Source organism: Lepidochelys kempii, chromosome 10, assembly GCF_965140285.1.
Source record: "Lepidochelys kempii isolate rLepKem1 chromosome 10, rLepKem1.hap1, whole genome shotgun sequence".
Taxonomy (NCBI): Eukaryota; Metazoa; Chordata; order Testudines; family Cheloniidae; genus Lepidochelys; species Lepidochelys kempii.
This window is the reverse complement of record NC_136389.1, coordinates 22,841,065-22,856,566: the sequence shown is the minus strand read 5'-3', so window position 1 is coordinate 22,856,566 and position 15,502 is coordinate 22,841,065. Positions and strand designations below refer to the sequence as shown.

Below are 15,502 nucleotides of genomic sequence, written 5' to 3'. Positions count from 1 at the left end.
GATGTATAAATAGGGGTATTGCCAGTAGATCGAGGGACGTGATCATTTCCCTCTATTTGACATTGGTGAGGCCTCATCTAGACTACTGTGTCCAGTTTTGGGCCCCACACTACAAGAAGGATGTGAAAAAATTGGACAGAGTCCAGTGGAGGGCAAAAAAATGATTAGGAGACTGGAACACATGACTTATGAGGAGAGGCTGAGGGAACTGGGATTGTTTAGTCTGCGGAAGAGAAGAATGAGGGGCGATTTGGTAGCTGCTTTCAAAGGGGGATACCTGAAAGAGGGTTCCAAGAGGATGGATCTAGACGGTTCTCAGTGGTAGCAGATGACAGAACAAGGAGTAATGGTCTCAAGTTGCAGTGAGGGAGGTTTAGGTTGGATATTAGGAAAAACTTTTTCACTAGGAGGGTGGTGAAACACTGGAATGCGTTACCTAGGGAGGTGGTGGAATCTCCTTCCTTAGAAGTTTTTAAGGTCAGGCTTGACAAAGCTCTGGCTGGGATGATTTAGTTGGGGATTGGTCCTGCTTTGAGCAGGGGGTTGGACTAGATGACCTCCTGAGGTCCCCTCCAATCCTAATATACTATGATGAGGAGACTCTATCCTAGGAGGCAGTGACTCTGAAAAAGATTTGGCGGCCATAAGGGATAATCATGCTAAGGATAACCTTAATGGGGAGGAAAGAGGAGGTTACTTACTGTAAATGGAGGTTCTTCAAGATGTGTGGTCCCTATCTGTATTCCACACGTAGGTGTGAATGCATGCCATGTGCCTGAGTCCAGAAGTTTTTTCTAACCAATGTCCACGACCCACACATGTGGTATGTTTCCTCATGCTTCCGACCGAGGATATAAGGGGTACTGCTGTGTAGGGTGGGTCACAATCATGGCTGCTAGTACACTGACCTTTCTGGCCAAAGTGATGGCAACCAGGAATGACATTTTCACAGAAATGTGGGTCATGGTACAGGTTACTATAGGTTCAAAGGTGGTCTTGTGAGGGCTGAGAGGACGAAGTTAAGGTTCCACTGACGGGTGGTTTTGGTGACTGGCAAGAAGGTTTTGAGAAGGCCTTTCATAAATGGTACCATCATAGGGGTGTAAAAATGGAGCATCCATCCACGGTGGGAAGGAAGGTGCTAAATGCAGCAAGATGCACACAGATAGAGCTGAAAGCTAAACCTGATGTTGTCAGGTCAAGGAGGTAATCAGGATGCCAGTAATAGTCACAGTGTCTGGGGAATGGTGGGCAGCAGGCCCACTCCAAGAAGCGACGTCACTTTCCTTGATAGCACATTCTGGTGGATTTTTTTTGCTCTGGGAAAGGATCTGCTGGATTGGCACAGAACACAAATGGTCTATGTCAGATGCTCATCCCAACACCAGGCTGTGAGGTGAAGTATGCCTAAGTTAGGATGTTTGAGCTGCCTTGAATTGCATCAGAAGATCCTGGAATAATCAAGTCTGATCGGTGGATGGGTGGAGAGCTTCAGATCTGTGAACCAGAACTGTCATGGTCAGCAGGGTGCTATGAGGATGATGGTGGCTGTGTCCCAATGCACCTTCCTGAGAACCTGATGCAAAAGGGAAATGGGGGATGGGGGTGAAAGGCATATCAGAGGTGGCCTATTCATAGGAGCAGAAGAGCATCACCTTGAGAGTCTTTGACTACCGCGCCCCTGGAGCAATACAAGAGGAGATTGCGATTCACGTGATGAAAAAAAGTCCCAGCTGGGGGTACCCCACTATGTGAAGAGGTCAGTCAATAGTGTGTCATGGAGTGCCATTCATGATCCATGTGGAAACTCCTGCTCAGTCTGTTTGCCAGGGAATTCTGGGTGCATGGCAGATATGCAGTCTGTAAGGTCACTTGGTTTCAGATGCACCAATTCTATGGTCTGAGCAACTCCAAGCAGAGGAAATGAGACCTGATCCCTCCTTGCTTGTAAATGTAGACCATTGTGGCAATGTTATCTGAAAGAAGTTATATGCGGAGATCACAAAGGACGGGAAGAAAGGCTTTGCAGACAAAGTGGACTGTCCTAAGTTACAGGACATTTATGTGTAGCCTGGCTTCCCTTGGCGTCCACGTGGGCACCCCATTCCATAAAGGAAGCGTACGTCACAATGGTGGCCTGCGGGGGGGGGGGGGGTTAAGGGGGTCCCGATCATGACCTTGGACGGATTGGATGAACAAACAAACAAGAGAGGTCCGAACATCCAAGAGAACGGTGACTCTGGAGTCTAAGTGGTTCCTGTTTGGCTTGCAGGTCAGGAAGAGCCAGGTTTGTAGGCATCGCAGGTGGAGTCTTGCAAAGGACATCATGTAGATACAAGCTGCTATGTGCCCCAAAAGGGAGAGGCACCGGTGGACTGTCATGAGGGGTTTACAACAGATGTGGATGATTTGGGTGCTCATAGCCACAAAGCGGTCTGTCGGGAGGAAGGCCCACAGAGCTACCAAGTCCATTCTCGCCCCTATAAAATTTATCATCTGGGTACATGACAAAACAGGCTTATGTTCGTTTACACAGATTCCTAGTGTAACCAGGTATCTAGATGTGCCACAATGAGAATGCCACACTCAGGGCAGACTGGAAGCAATAGGGCAGACAATTCCCAAAACTGGTGGTTTATTGTATAATTAGATTCACCAAGCCAGTAATAAAAGAGCTGCTACAGTACCACACTGGTTAAAAAGAAGACAAACACTGTCCCCTTTAGGCATTCCAGCCCTTGGTTCCCATCTAGACAACCAAGTCTAATAATAGTGAGGGTTACTGAAGCATGAGTTCAAGGACAGCAGAGATGCATCCTTTTGAGCACTGAAGAGACTGGCTTCAACGAAAGGGACGTCCTCGATGGTGTTTTGGACCTACTGCAGAAACCCTGAAGACTGAAGCCAGAAATCCCTGTGCATCACTGGTCTGGGGGCTACGGAACAGGAAACGGTGTCAGCTGCATCCACAGCTGCCTGGAGGGCCACCTTCGCCACCAGTGTACCCTTGTCAACTAGGGCCTGAAACTGGGCCTGGTCTTCCACAGGGAGCTTGTCCTTAAACTCTGCTAGCCTGCCATATGTGTTAAAGTTGTACTTAGCTAACAGAGCCTAGTAGTTTGCTATGCAGAATTGCAGACTTGCCAATGAAAAGGCCCTCCTGCCCAGGAGATCCAATCTTTTTGACCCCCTGTCTGGTGGAGTGGACTTTTGGGGGTGTTGATGGGATTGTTCTGTGGCTTCCTGGACAACTAATGAGTTAGGGGCCAGGTGGGTGAAGAGGAAGTCCACCACTTTAGTGCAACACTAAGTAGCATCTCTCAGCTCTTTTGGGGGTTGGGGCACACAATGCTGGAGTGTCCCACACCGTTCAGATTGGTTCCAGGATAGCCTCATTCATAGGGAGAGCCACTGGAGTGGTCCCTGTGACTGGAGGATGTGTTGGGGGTCCTGGACTTCCTCCAGTGGGATATGTAAGTCAGTAGCCACTCTGCAGAAGTTTGTGATAATGCCGAGAATCATTCGACAGAGAGAGCGGCAAGAGGATGACTGTCTCAACCAGTGACAAGGAGGCTCTGGTCAGAACCGGCAGTACCATCTTCCTCCTCGTAAATTGATGGAGCCAGTTGCCTCGCGAAGAAAGAACGATAGGACCCTTGTGATGGTGCCTGCTACCTATAGTATGGGTCCCAGGGGTTCCAGTAGGGCCAGAACGTGGGATCCATCAGTTTGGGAGGGCCCCAGGGGAAGAGGTATCTGGGGAGGGGTCACAGCTGGGCAAGGAAGGGGTGCCTGAGGGGCGAGGGTGAAACTGGCTGGCTTACATCCTGGGACTCCTCCGAGTCAGATGACAGTTCCGACTGAAACAGCAGGACTGCTGGTACCAGAGGTCTCTGGTCCAACAAACAGGGAAGGTGCCTCTCCTGCAGCAGGAGCAGCAGTTCATACTCTGGTGTGGTAATGTCCCGGAGAATGGAAGGGCCTGAGAGGAGTGGGGATTGCGGGTACAGCAGAAACACCTCTGGAGACAAGAAAGTCTCCATACATCCCAGAGTCCATTGGGTTCCCATGGAGACTCTGGAGGGAGCTGTTCCCGTGGTCAGGCCTGGTCTGTCCATATGGTGTCAAGGCGCCACCATCTGAGTATCTGAACCTGCGCTCACAGATAGACATTCTAATAGTCCCAGTACCAAGGTGACCAGCGATATCAACAGATCCCGATTCTTCTTAGCCTTATCCTCCAGCAGGGGAATCTTTAGCAGTGGTTCCATGGGACCTGTGCACAATATCTCACCCAACCTGGCACGGCATGGGGCGAGAACATGTCCCTCATGAGCAGTTTGCTGCAGGAATCTGCTCTTGTGCCTATGAGAGTGTTTCTTGCTCTCATGATGGGATCTCTCCTTACGTTTAGCGTTGGCGGTTCCACACCTTGGCATATGCTCGGAGGGGCAGCGGGCTGTGGAGGCCGCTGTATAGGGGATCTCCCTGGCCAGGATCCAAGTGTGTCTGGGGGTCTGCAGTTCTGGGCACCCCATCTCGAAAAAAATATATTATACCTGGTAAAGCTACAGAGAAGGGTAATAAAAATGATTACAGGATCTGGAATGGCTTCCACATATGAGAAGAAATTAAAATGACTGGGACTATTCAGTTTAGACAAGAGACGACTAAGGAGGGATATGACAGAGGTCTATAAAATCATGAATGGTATGGAGAAAATGAATAGGGATGTGTTGTTTCACATAACACAAGCACCAGCACCAGGGGTCACTCAAAGAAATTAATAGGCTGCAGGTTTAAAACAAACATAAAGAAGTGCTTTTTCACACACTGCACAGTCAATGTGTGGAACTCATTGCCAGGGGTGTTGTGTTGTGAAGGCCAAAAGTATAACTGGCGTAAAAAAAGAATTAGGTTAATTTATGGAGAATCGGTACATCAATGGCTATTAACCAAGATGGTGAGGGACACAATCCCATGCTCTGGGTGTCTCTAAAATTCCAACTGCCAGGAGCTGGGACTGGACAACAGGGGATAGATCACTCAAAAAATTGCCCTCTTCTGTTCATTCCCTCTGAAGCATCTGACAGGCACTGGCTACTATCGGAAAACAGGATACTGGACTAGATGGACAATTGGTCTGATCCAGTATGGACACTCTTATTTCTGCTATGAAGTGTCAGGCCAACATCAGGAATGAAACTGAGTGGTATGTTACTCTTAAAAACACTGTACAAACACAGTAGCATCCACTATTTAAAACTAACAAAAACCAAACACAATTACTTATTTTTATCTTCCACAGAAGGACAATAGATACTACACTATGGAAATGTCAGTTCTTAAATACACTGCATTCTAGCACATAATAGCTTTATGAAAGCTCTCTGAAGCACTGTCATCTACTCTATGTTTATATAGTGCCTAGCACGAAGGGTCCAACCTAGTTGGCCTCTGGTTGCTACTGAAATATAAATGTTAAGTAATAATAATAGTACTCACAAGCGAAGTGTTGACATGTCTATGAAGGTACACACTTCCTGAGTGCGTCAACGAGATCTCCTCTGCAATTTGTTTATCCGTGATCACTCCAAAATGTATTGTTCCAAGGTAATCTGAAAGTGTAAATTTTCAGTTTTAATAAAATTTTGAAACACTGAAGGAGAAGGGTATGTTAATACTGTTATCTCCCTTTAAACAATAATGATTTTATTATAATAATACTTAACAACTATGTAGTGCTTTTCACCTGTAAATCTTCAAGTACTTTACTAAGGAGGGTAACTATCATTATCTCCATTGTACAGAAAGGGAAACAGAGAGGCAGAAAGCTAACCTCATGTCACACAGCAAGACATGACAAAACAAGAAACAGGAGAAGTATATTGGCTTACTCCATTTGTTTATAGGAACAGAATGATCAGACACATAGATGAACATGATATGTTGGAGAAGAGTCAACATGGCTTTTGTAAAGGGAAATCATGCCTCACCAATCTATTAGAGTTCTTTGAAGGAGTCAGCAAGCATGTGGTTAAGGATGATCCAGTTGATAGTATATTTGGACTTTCAAAAAACCTTTGAAAAGGTCCCACACCAAAAGCTCTTAAGCAAAGTAGGTAGTCATGGAATAAGAGGAAAGATCCTGTCATTGATCAGTAACTGGTTAAATGACAGGAAACAAAGGGTAAGAATAAACAGTCAGTTTTTGCAATGGAGAGAGGATGCCCCTAAGAATCTGTATTGGGACCTGTGCTGTTCAACTTATTCATAAATTATCTGGAAAAGGGGGTGAATAGTGAAGTGGCAAAATCTGCAGATGATACAAAATCACTCAAGATAGGTAAGTCCAAAACTGACTGTCAAGAGTTAGAAAGGGATCTCACAAAACTGGGTGACTGGGTAAGAAAATGGCAGATGAAATCCAATGTTGATAAATGCAAAGTAAAGCACATTGGAAAACATAATCTCAACTATACATACAAAATGATTCCCCCTAATAAATTTACACGTCTTAAATTTAAGTAAGCTTTCTGTTCATTCATGCAACATTTCTGAGAAAAATCTGTTACAATAAAATTAACATTCTGATTGTCTCACAAAGCCGAACAATCAGATCAAAACTTCATCAGCCTGTGAATGCACTCATAGTACTATGTGGATGCCATGGAGATCCAGACGTAAGTGGGCACTATATTACCTGAGCCTCCTTCACAAAGCCGAACAATCAGATCAAAACTTCATCAGCCTGTGAATGCACTCATAGTACTATGTGGATGCCATGGAGATCCAGACGTAAGTGGGCACTATATTACCTGAGCCTCCTTCACTCATAGAGTCTACTTATCCTCTTCCTGAGTTTGAAATATTGAATAAAGGAATATAAATATAAAATAAAGGGATCAGCGATCCATTTAAATATAACTATTCTGCATCATTCTAAAATGACTACAAAGTAAGTGCTTAGCACCTATGCAGCCATATACCTTCTATACACCAAATTATCACTGTAAATTACATTGTATTATTACTGAAAGATGGGACAACAGAAAAGCCAGCTTAGCCTTCTGCAATCATATACAGGAAACATGTACTATCCTCATATCTCTAGTTGCCACATTTAGACACAAGCATTTAGGAGTTTACATGATTGTTACTTGACTTTTAACATTCAATAAAAACATTCTGCATTCTTCCACATCTGAAAAACACATGGCATCATGTTAAAATAACTATGTTTTATAAGAACGTGAAATAACAAAGGCCACCACCTTCAAAATGAGGACTGGAAAAACAAGGAATGGCCTTTGAACTGTATGGTTTTAATTTGTTCTCCATTTCACTTTTTATCTTTAACTGCAATGAAACCATGTTAGTGCACATGTGTAATTGAAAATGATCCGCTGAAACACAGGAACAGAAAACAAAATCAGCCATATTAAACGGCTTTTCTTCACTCTCCGAGAGCATTTGGAAGTATTTTGTATGTTACTATACTATATATTTTACTTTTTTATTTCATTTAATTTTTCACAGTGCCCATTAGAAGCAGCAGACATACTGTATATCAGAATACTGTTTGTTTCTAGCCAATTTTTGAAACTGGGAGTGGGGGGGAAAAAAAAGGGAATTCTTTTAGAGAACTCAAAAATCACATATGATGCAGGGGAAAAATCCCTTAAATCAGTTTAGGATTTCACTTCTGCACTGACATCCAAATGTGAAACAGGGGTATATGCTGGAAAGTACCATTGAAAATTAATTCTTTAATCCTCCTCCGATAGATAAAAACAGGTGCTGGGTGTTGGAATAATATTTAAAAATAAGATACATAATTTGTTGAGTAATGTCAACGCTGAAGACTGTCATTCACCACTAAACTATACATCTTTCCAACAATTACCCTCTCAGGCAGAGGCCTGAGAAGAGAGATGGGCCTGACTACAAAACTCTAGTGTAAACAGACTTTCACATATCAGTGAGGAAGCTCTGGATGACATTGAAGATTGGAGTGACAGAAGTGGGATGAAATAGTACAAGTGCAAGGTCATGCACTTAGTGTCTAATAAAAGAAAGCTACTCACCTTATAGTACTGACAAAAAGAAAAGGAGTACTAGTGGCACCTTAGAGTCTAACCAATTTAGTCTCAAATAAATTGGTTAGTCTCTAAGGTGCCACTAGAACTCCTTTTCTTTTTGCGAATACAGACTAACACAGCTGCTACTCTGAAACTTATAGTACTGTAGGTTCTTTGAAATCTATAATCCTTATCTATATTCCACTGTGGGTATGCATATGCTCCATACACCTGGAGAATTTTGAAACCTGTGTCTATTGGTCTGCACATGGCTTACCTCGTGCCTCTGAACAAGGAGATAAAGGGTGGGGTGGACCAACCACCTCTCCAGTTCTTCTCTACTGTGAATCAGAGAAGATCCAAAGCAAAGGGGAAGGATGGTGGATAGTGGAATACAGATACGGACCACACATCTCAAAGAACCTACAGTTACTATAAGGGAAGTAACTTTCTCTTCTTCAAGTGTTGGTCCCTCTATGTAGTCCACTGTGGGTAACTGACAAGTAGTACTCAAATAGGAGGAAGGTACAAGGCTGTAGATGGCAGAGCCAAACAAAGGACTGCTCTTCCAAAAGATGCATCAGCAGAGGAGTCCTGTACCAAGCCACAGTATCTAGCAAATGTGTGCACTGAGCTCCATGTAACTGCCTTACAAAGAGCAGTAGAGGCACCTCAAAGCAACACCATACACATTGCTTGCACTCATGCGGAATGAGCTCTTACTCCATGAAGAGGGGAAAAATTAAACAGCTGATAGCAGAACAAAATACAGCCCGAGATTCATTTTGAGATTCTGTGAGAGGATATTGCCTGACCCCTCACCCTTTCCACTATGTCGACAAAATAGTCTAGGCCAGCAGTGGTTCTCAAACGGTGGGTCGGGACCCCAAAGTGGGTCAGGAATCCGTTTTATTGGGGTCACCAGAGCTGGTGTTAGAGTTGCTGGGGCCTGAGGCTGAAGCTGACATCTGAGCCGCACTGCCTAGGGCTGAAGCCCACGCCTGAGGGCTTGAGTCCTGAGTGGCGGGGCTCAGGTTACAAGCCTCCACCCCCTGCCCCTGCTCAGGGCGGGGGGTTCAGGCTTCAGTCCACACTCCTGAGGTCATGTAATAATTTTTGTTCTCAGAAGGTGGTCACAGTGCAATGAAGTTTGAGAACCCCTGGTCTAGGAGGTTTCCTGATTGTTTTCATTCTCTGCAGGTAAAAGGCTCACCAAACACTGAGGGAATAGAGCCTCCTTACTTCTGAGGATGCATGAAGTTTTGGGAAGAACACAGGCAAGTGGATAGACTGGTTCAGACAAAACTCAAACTATTTTAGGGGTGAATTTAGAATGTAAAGCTAATTAAACCTTTTCCGTATAGAATATAGTGTAAGAAGAATTTACCATCAACGCCCCAAGCTCACTAATCCACTTGGCTGAGGTGATGGCTACCAGGAATGCAACTTTCATGGATAGGAGAGCCATGGAGAAGAACCTAATGGTGCAAAAGGGGGCTTAGTGCATACTGAGAGAACAAGGTTCAAGTCTCGTTGAGGAGTAGGCTTTTTTGTAGGAGGAAAGGTTCTGATTAGGCATTTCCAGAATCTGCTGGTCAGAAGGGGCGCGAAGATTGAGTAGCCCCGTGAAGGTGAATGGTATGCTGCCAAGAAGGTTCACAAGGAACTGAGAGACAAACCTGCTGTCTTCAGGGAAAGAATATAGTCCAGAATGAAAGGAATATCTGTGGCTTCTGGAGAAATAAGTCTGAAGTGCCCAGACAGTGAAACACTTCCACTTGACTAGATATAATTTCCTAGTGGAATCCTTCCTGCTGTTAGAAAGGATGTTTTGTACAGCTTCAGAACACGATTGCTCAAAGGATAGTGCCCATCCAAAAACCAGGCATTGAGATGAAGCAGACATGGCTTGAGATGTCTAATCTTGCTGTTCCCTGAGTCTGGAGATCAGGAAATGTAGAAATAATGATTGGTGCCTGAGGCAACATGCATAGGAGCTTCGGAAACCAAAAATGTCTGCACTGGGGGGGGGGGAGCGGGGGAGAATGAGAATAAGCTGTGCATTGTCCTGCCAAATCTTGCACAAAACTTGAGGCAGAAGTGGTAGTGGAGAGAAGGCATTGTTCAGATGATCTGACCATGAGAGGAGCAGAGCATCATCCTTCCAGTGGTAACCCAGGGCTCCTCTGGAACAGTATATGTTACACTTCCACCAGAGACCTGTTGGCCTCCCAAGCAAACAGGGAGTCCCTCTTAGAGCTAAAGTGTTTACCACAGAGGTGAGAAGCTCCCAGTCGTGATCAAAGTGTCTGCTGAGAGAGTCCACTAGCACATTCTGGTTTCTTGGAAGGTACACTGCCAACAGGGTAAACTGATTGCTGACATACCAGTTGCACAGGCTGATTGCTTCTGAACACATGGGGGGCATATCTCTCGCCTCCTTGTTTGTTGATGTAAGAGACAGTCATAATATTGTCTGACATTATGAGGAACAGGAAAAAGGTTACGCAAGCTCTTTGAACTGCTTGTAGCTCCAGAACATTGATGTGCATTCTGCACTCTCGAGATGTCTAGATGCCATGCACTGCACAGTTGTCTATGTGAGCTCCACAACCCAAGAGAGATGTATTGGAAACAACTGTCCTGTCTAGTGAGGAAGCGAGGAATGGAATGCCAATGCAAACCAGATGGGACAATATCATTTGGGAGGGAACAGTAGCTATGGTGCTCATGGACTGTCAGTTTGGTGAGTACATAGTTTAAAGTCACACTTGTAGGCAATGAAGGTGGAGTCTTCCAAAAGGTGTGATGTAAGCGCATGAAGAGAGAGGGGTCATGACAGGCACTCTGGTGTTGGTTATGATCTGGCCTATGACAACATTCATAGCCTGACACCTGTCTCTCGGCATGTAAGCCCTTGCTGTGATGGACCTGGCAACACAGAGCCAATCATCGAGGTAGAGGAAGATGGTAAAACCACATCATCTGCTATAGGCTACTACAACAGAGAACACCTTAGTAAAGACCCTGTGGGTGGCAGCAATGCCAAAAGGGAGTACTCTATGCTGAAAGTGGTCGGGGCCAACTATGAATCTGAGAAAGTGTCAGAGAGTGAGGTAAATGTCCATGTGAAAACAGGCATCCATGTTGAGAGCTGTAAACCACGTGTCCTTTTTCCAGGGATGGAATTATAATAGATGCCACCATGACCATGTGAAACTTGAGTTTGTGAATATACTGGTTGAGATGACAGAGGTTAAGAATGGGTCTCTAACTGCCTTTCTTTTTGGGGACTAGGAAATATGTCAACTAAAACCCCTCCCTTGCTACTGAAGAGGAACCTAATCGCTCTCTCCTCGCTGTAAGAGACACACCACTTCTTGTTTGAGAATGCTCTCATGAAAGTGGCCCAGAGCGGAGGTGGCGAAGGGGGTATTTGAAGGGTAGGAACACAAACTATCATAAGGGAATTGGGAATAAATACCTATATATTTATTGACTAACTCATCCACTGTTCACCTTCTATTCCTGGTGGAATTCTGCACAAAAAATTAAAAGTTCTGCACACAGTATTTTAAAATTCTGCAAAATTCTGCATATTTCATTTGTCAAAATAACACACTAGAATCACACCAATTTCAATTATTTTTGGTCATTTATTTCAAAATACCTGTCAGCAAGTCTGTCTGTAACAATACAGACAACAAAAAAGATTCAGGAATTTTTTTAACAAATAGATTCCTTACTAGGCATATAAATACAGAACTCTGAGTAATAATTCATTTAAACTCCAATACAGAACCATATTTCCCACACCCCTCAGAAGCAGTGCAAAGGGGAATCAGGGATAACGGAGGGAAGTAAATTGCTGGGCAGGAGCCTGGGTGTGAACTTGGAGGGCTGTTGGGTTTGGGTGGGAAAGTATGGAACAGGAGTTTTTGTCTCTTTTTGCGGGGAACGTGGCAGGGGGGAGAGCAGGGAGGGATTGTTAGGGAGCTTCCCCCATGCAGACTCTGGATGACCCCTAGCCTCTCCCATTCAGTAAGGTACATCTGCTCCTGATCCCAGGTGTCTCTGTGCCCTCACCCAGCCACTCCCCTGTCCCTATGTAGCTCTGCCCCACCTCCCCCCGTGTGTCTGCATCTCCCTCCCCCAGTGGCCCTGTGCCTCCACTCCCATTCAGCCCCTACCCCAGTCTGTCCTCCCACACTAGCCCTTATGAATCCCTGTTTAACCCCACCCCACCCCCAGCACCCCACAGACCCCGTCTCCTGACATGGCCTAACAAAAAAATAGAAGTCTGTAGGGCTCATTAAATATACACATGCACAGTGGTGCAGAATTCCCCCAGGAGTACCCTTTAAAAGATTTATGGATTAACCAAAAGGCTTTGTATTACTTTCTATCTGGCTCAGTGAAGAAGTCTGCCTATGTAACTCTATAATGTGTATTATAGCATCATTTGAGAGCCACATATTCTAATACAGCTACATCTTAGTACCATGTTGAACACATAAAATGTTGTTAGAAACTATGAATGGTATGAGTCGCAGTTCTGGCACCATGAGATCCTTTTGACTCACTGCTGCAACATCACAGCTCAGAATTAAACAACGCACATTAAAACACACACAAGTGATATCTCTGTGTTAAACCAAGTGATAAACTGCACAGCAGTGCCTTTATCATGAATCTCTGATGGTCTCAACTGACTCCCTCCACTAGTTCCCTTCTGCCAACACAACTACTTTATCAGCTTTTTAAAAATAATATATCACTGAAGTCTTCCAAAGCATAAAACAAATATCACTTCCAAAGATATTGTTTTGGTTTAAACTGAAGTGAACATATTCCAGTTTTACTATGTCTGTCCTACCCTCCCCTTGATGATCATAGCCCTAATTGAGCATGATTTTGACTACGTAAACAGTCCCACTGAAGTCAACAGGGCCACTCACATGCTTGAAATCAAGCACCTATTGGTTATGCTGCTGAATCAATAAGGGGGAATCAAATGACCCAAACTCCAGCAGCCAATTCCCACAAGGCAGTACTTTTCCAGCCACTTGGTCACAAAGAGTGGCCATCAAAAGAGTGCAGCTGCCAAAACTGTCATATTTCATTACCATCATGGATCCACAGGATCGGTGCTACAGTTTTTGAATAGTCTCTTGGAGGAAACCCTGTAGTGTGCCAGATCCACAAGGGGTCTCAGGATAGGCCATACAACCTTACTACCTCCGAAACCGAGCCTCTGGCTTCACCACTACTGTTGTATGCTATGAATTCTCCCCTGCAAGTCCACACTGAGATACACTCCTGGTCAGAGAACTGTGCACTCTTCAGGGACTAATGCACCACAGCAAGCATCTGAAATGACACTAAGCAGCATTTTCAAAACAGAGTAGGGTTTTTTGACAACTGAAACACAGCAATGGAAGTCCTTAGTATAGCATAAAGAAATGAAAGCTAAAACACAGTCCCTATGGCCAAGCCAGCACAATTAACCAGCCAAGCTGTAGAGGAGTCTATCCACTCGGACCTCTTTATCAGTCGTAGGTGAGAGCAGCCAGCCTCTTTCAGAAGCCCACTCTATCCTCTGCTGGTCACAAGTTCTTTGTCTCCAGGCAGGACCATGCCAAGTTCACAACTTCACCTGCTGGAGCCTCCCCATATTGAGCATAGATCATTCAGTCCTCAGGGCTTCCATTGCCTCTCTAAACTCTTTATTGCTCTAGCTCGGTTTCGACCAGTTTCTCAGCGACAGATTCATTCCATCCAAACAGCAAAGTGAGACACATGTGTTTCCTATGCTGCTTCAAGAGCAGTGTTAACACTTGTGTCCACTGGATGCAATGCAAAGTACAGAGGGAAACTGAGGCATACATAGTCTTCATAAAAATATTACAGAAAATATCCTCTTTGTCACAACTATAATCATCCTGCTTTCACTTTCATCATATGCTGTTCTGCTATTAAATCAAATCCAATAGTCTTATATACCATCTTTTGTATAATAAACAAATACTGCTGTAGAACATTTTCTTCATAAACCCACTTGGCATGTATCACCACCTCATCCAACAGACTTTTCATGGGGCAGGCCATGGCAGGAACCGATGGCCCAGGCCCAATGGGTGCCTGGACCAGACCACAGTAACACAAACAGCAAATCATTGCAGAGGCTACTTCCCATATTCCAAACCTCCCAGCAGTTTCAAACAAACTCCATTTAAAAACAAACAAGTGCAACAAGAAAAAACCTACTAGAGAAGCATTTCCTTATTTTCCCCCTGCCCCTCTCCCCCACTAATAAGATGTATTAGTTATAATTTCTCTCTCCCTCTGTGGTCTATACAGCAAGACTGCTAAGTAAGGCAACCTGGCTCTATTGGGTGGAGGAATATGAAAAAATGTACCAATTAAAAACTTTTTAAACTCTAAAACATTTTTAAAATTGTTTTTCTGTAAAATATGTGACATCTATGAAATACATGACAGCATGATTAAATATGAAGATTTAGCAGCTAATTTGAAATGATCCACAAAACCGCTGAAAATGGCCCACTTTGATTATCACTACAAAAGGTTCCCCCGCCCCCGCTCTCCTGCTGGTATTAGCTCATCTTAAGTGATCACTCTCCTTACAGTGTGTATGGTAACACCCATTGTTTCATGTTCTCTGTGTATATAAATCTCCCCACTGTATTTTCCACTGAATGCATCCAATGAAGTGAGCTGTAGCTCACGAAAGCTTATGCTCAAATAAATTTGTTAGTCTCTACGGTGCCACAAGTACTCCTTTTCTTTTTGCAAAAGTCACAAGTGGCTTTACCATTCTAGAATAATGTAGCCATCCCCAACTCAAGCCAATAAGGCTCTTAACACACACCACCTCATAATTTATTAGCTATGGACTCCATGAACAACTGAAATCAACTGGGGTAGGATCAAGTCCTCTGGATAAAATCCACTTCATGTGTACAGGTTTGAGTAAAATCCACTCCAAAGGACGACTAGGTTGATATTCCAGTTTTTGGTTGGAGCAGGGCAACAGCAATTCCTGTGCCTGTTGTCTGGGTTACTGGATCCACACAAAAACTCAGATTTGCAGTCCCTCCTCTAGCTCGTGTTCAATGTAGCCTTGCATACTGGACTATCTGGGGCCAGTGTGCAGACCTTTTTTCTTTGCACGCACTGGGAACACAAGCTCCTTTGTGCAGCTGCCTAGCCAGCAAGCGAGCAATTCTATGCAGAACTTAAGTGTTCAAGGGCCTTGCACCAGTTCTCTGCACCTGTATGAATGTCACCCCATCTTTCCAAATAGAGTCAAATAGAACCATACATAAGACATTGAATGTAATTACTTATTAAAAACAAAAAAATATTCTGGGGGGTCTTAGACTCCTATAAAGTTACCT

General features: G+C 44.3%; 1 protein-coding gene across 2 annotated transcripts in view; it reads right to left on the bottom strand.

Annotated features, from left to right (window-relative positions):
- TXNDC11 (thioredoxin domain containing 11) overlaps positions 1-15,502 on the bottom strand; it is a 100,800-nt gene that overhangs the window by 40,434 nt on the left and 44,864 nt on the right. For both annotated transcript variants that reach the window (XM_073362418.1, XM_073362419.1), the window contains one exon: positions 5,506-5,618. In XM_073362418.1, coding sequence (XP_073218519.1) covers positions 5,506-5,618 — 113 coding nt within the window. The remainder of the gene's footprint in view (positions 1-5,505; positions 5,619-15,502) is intronic.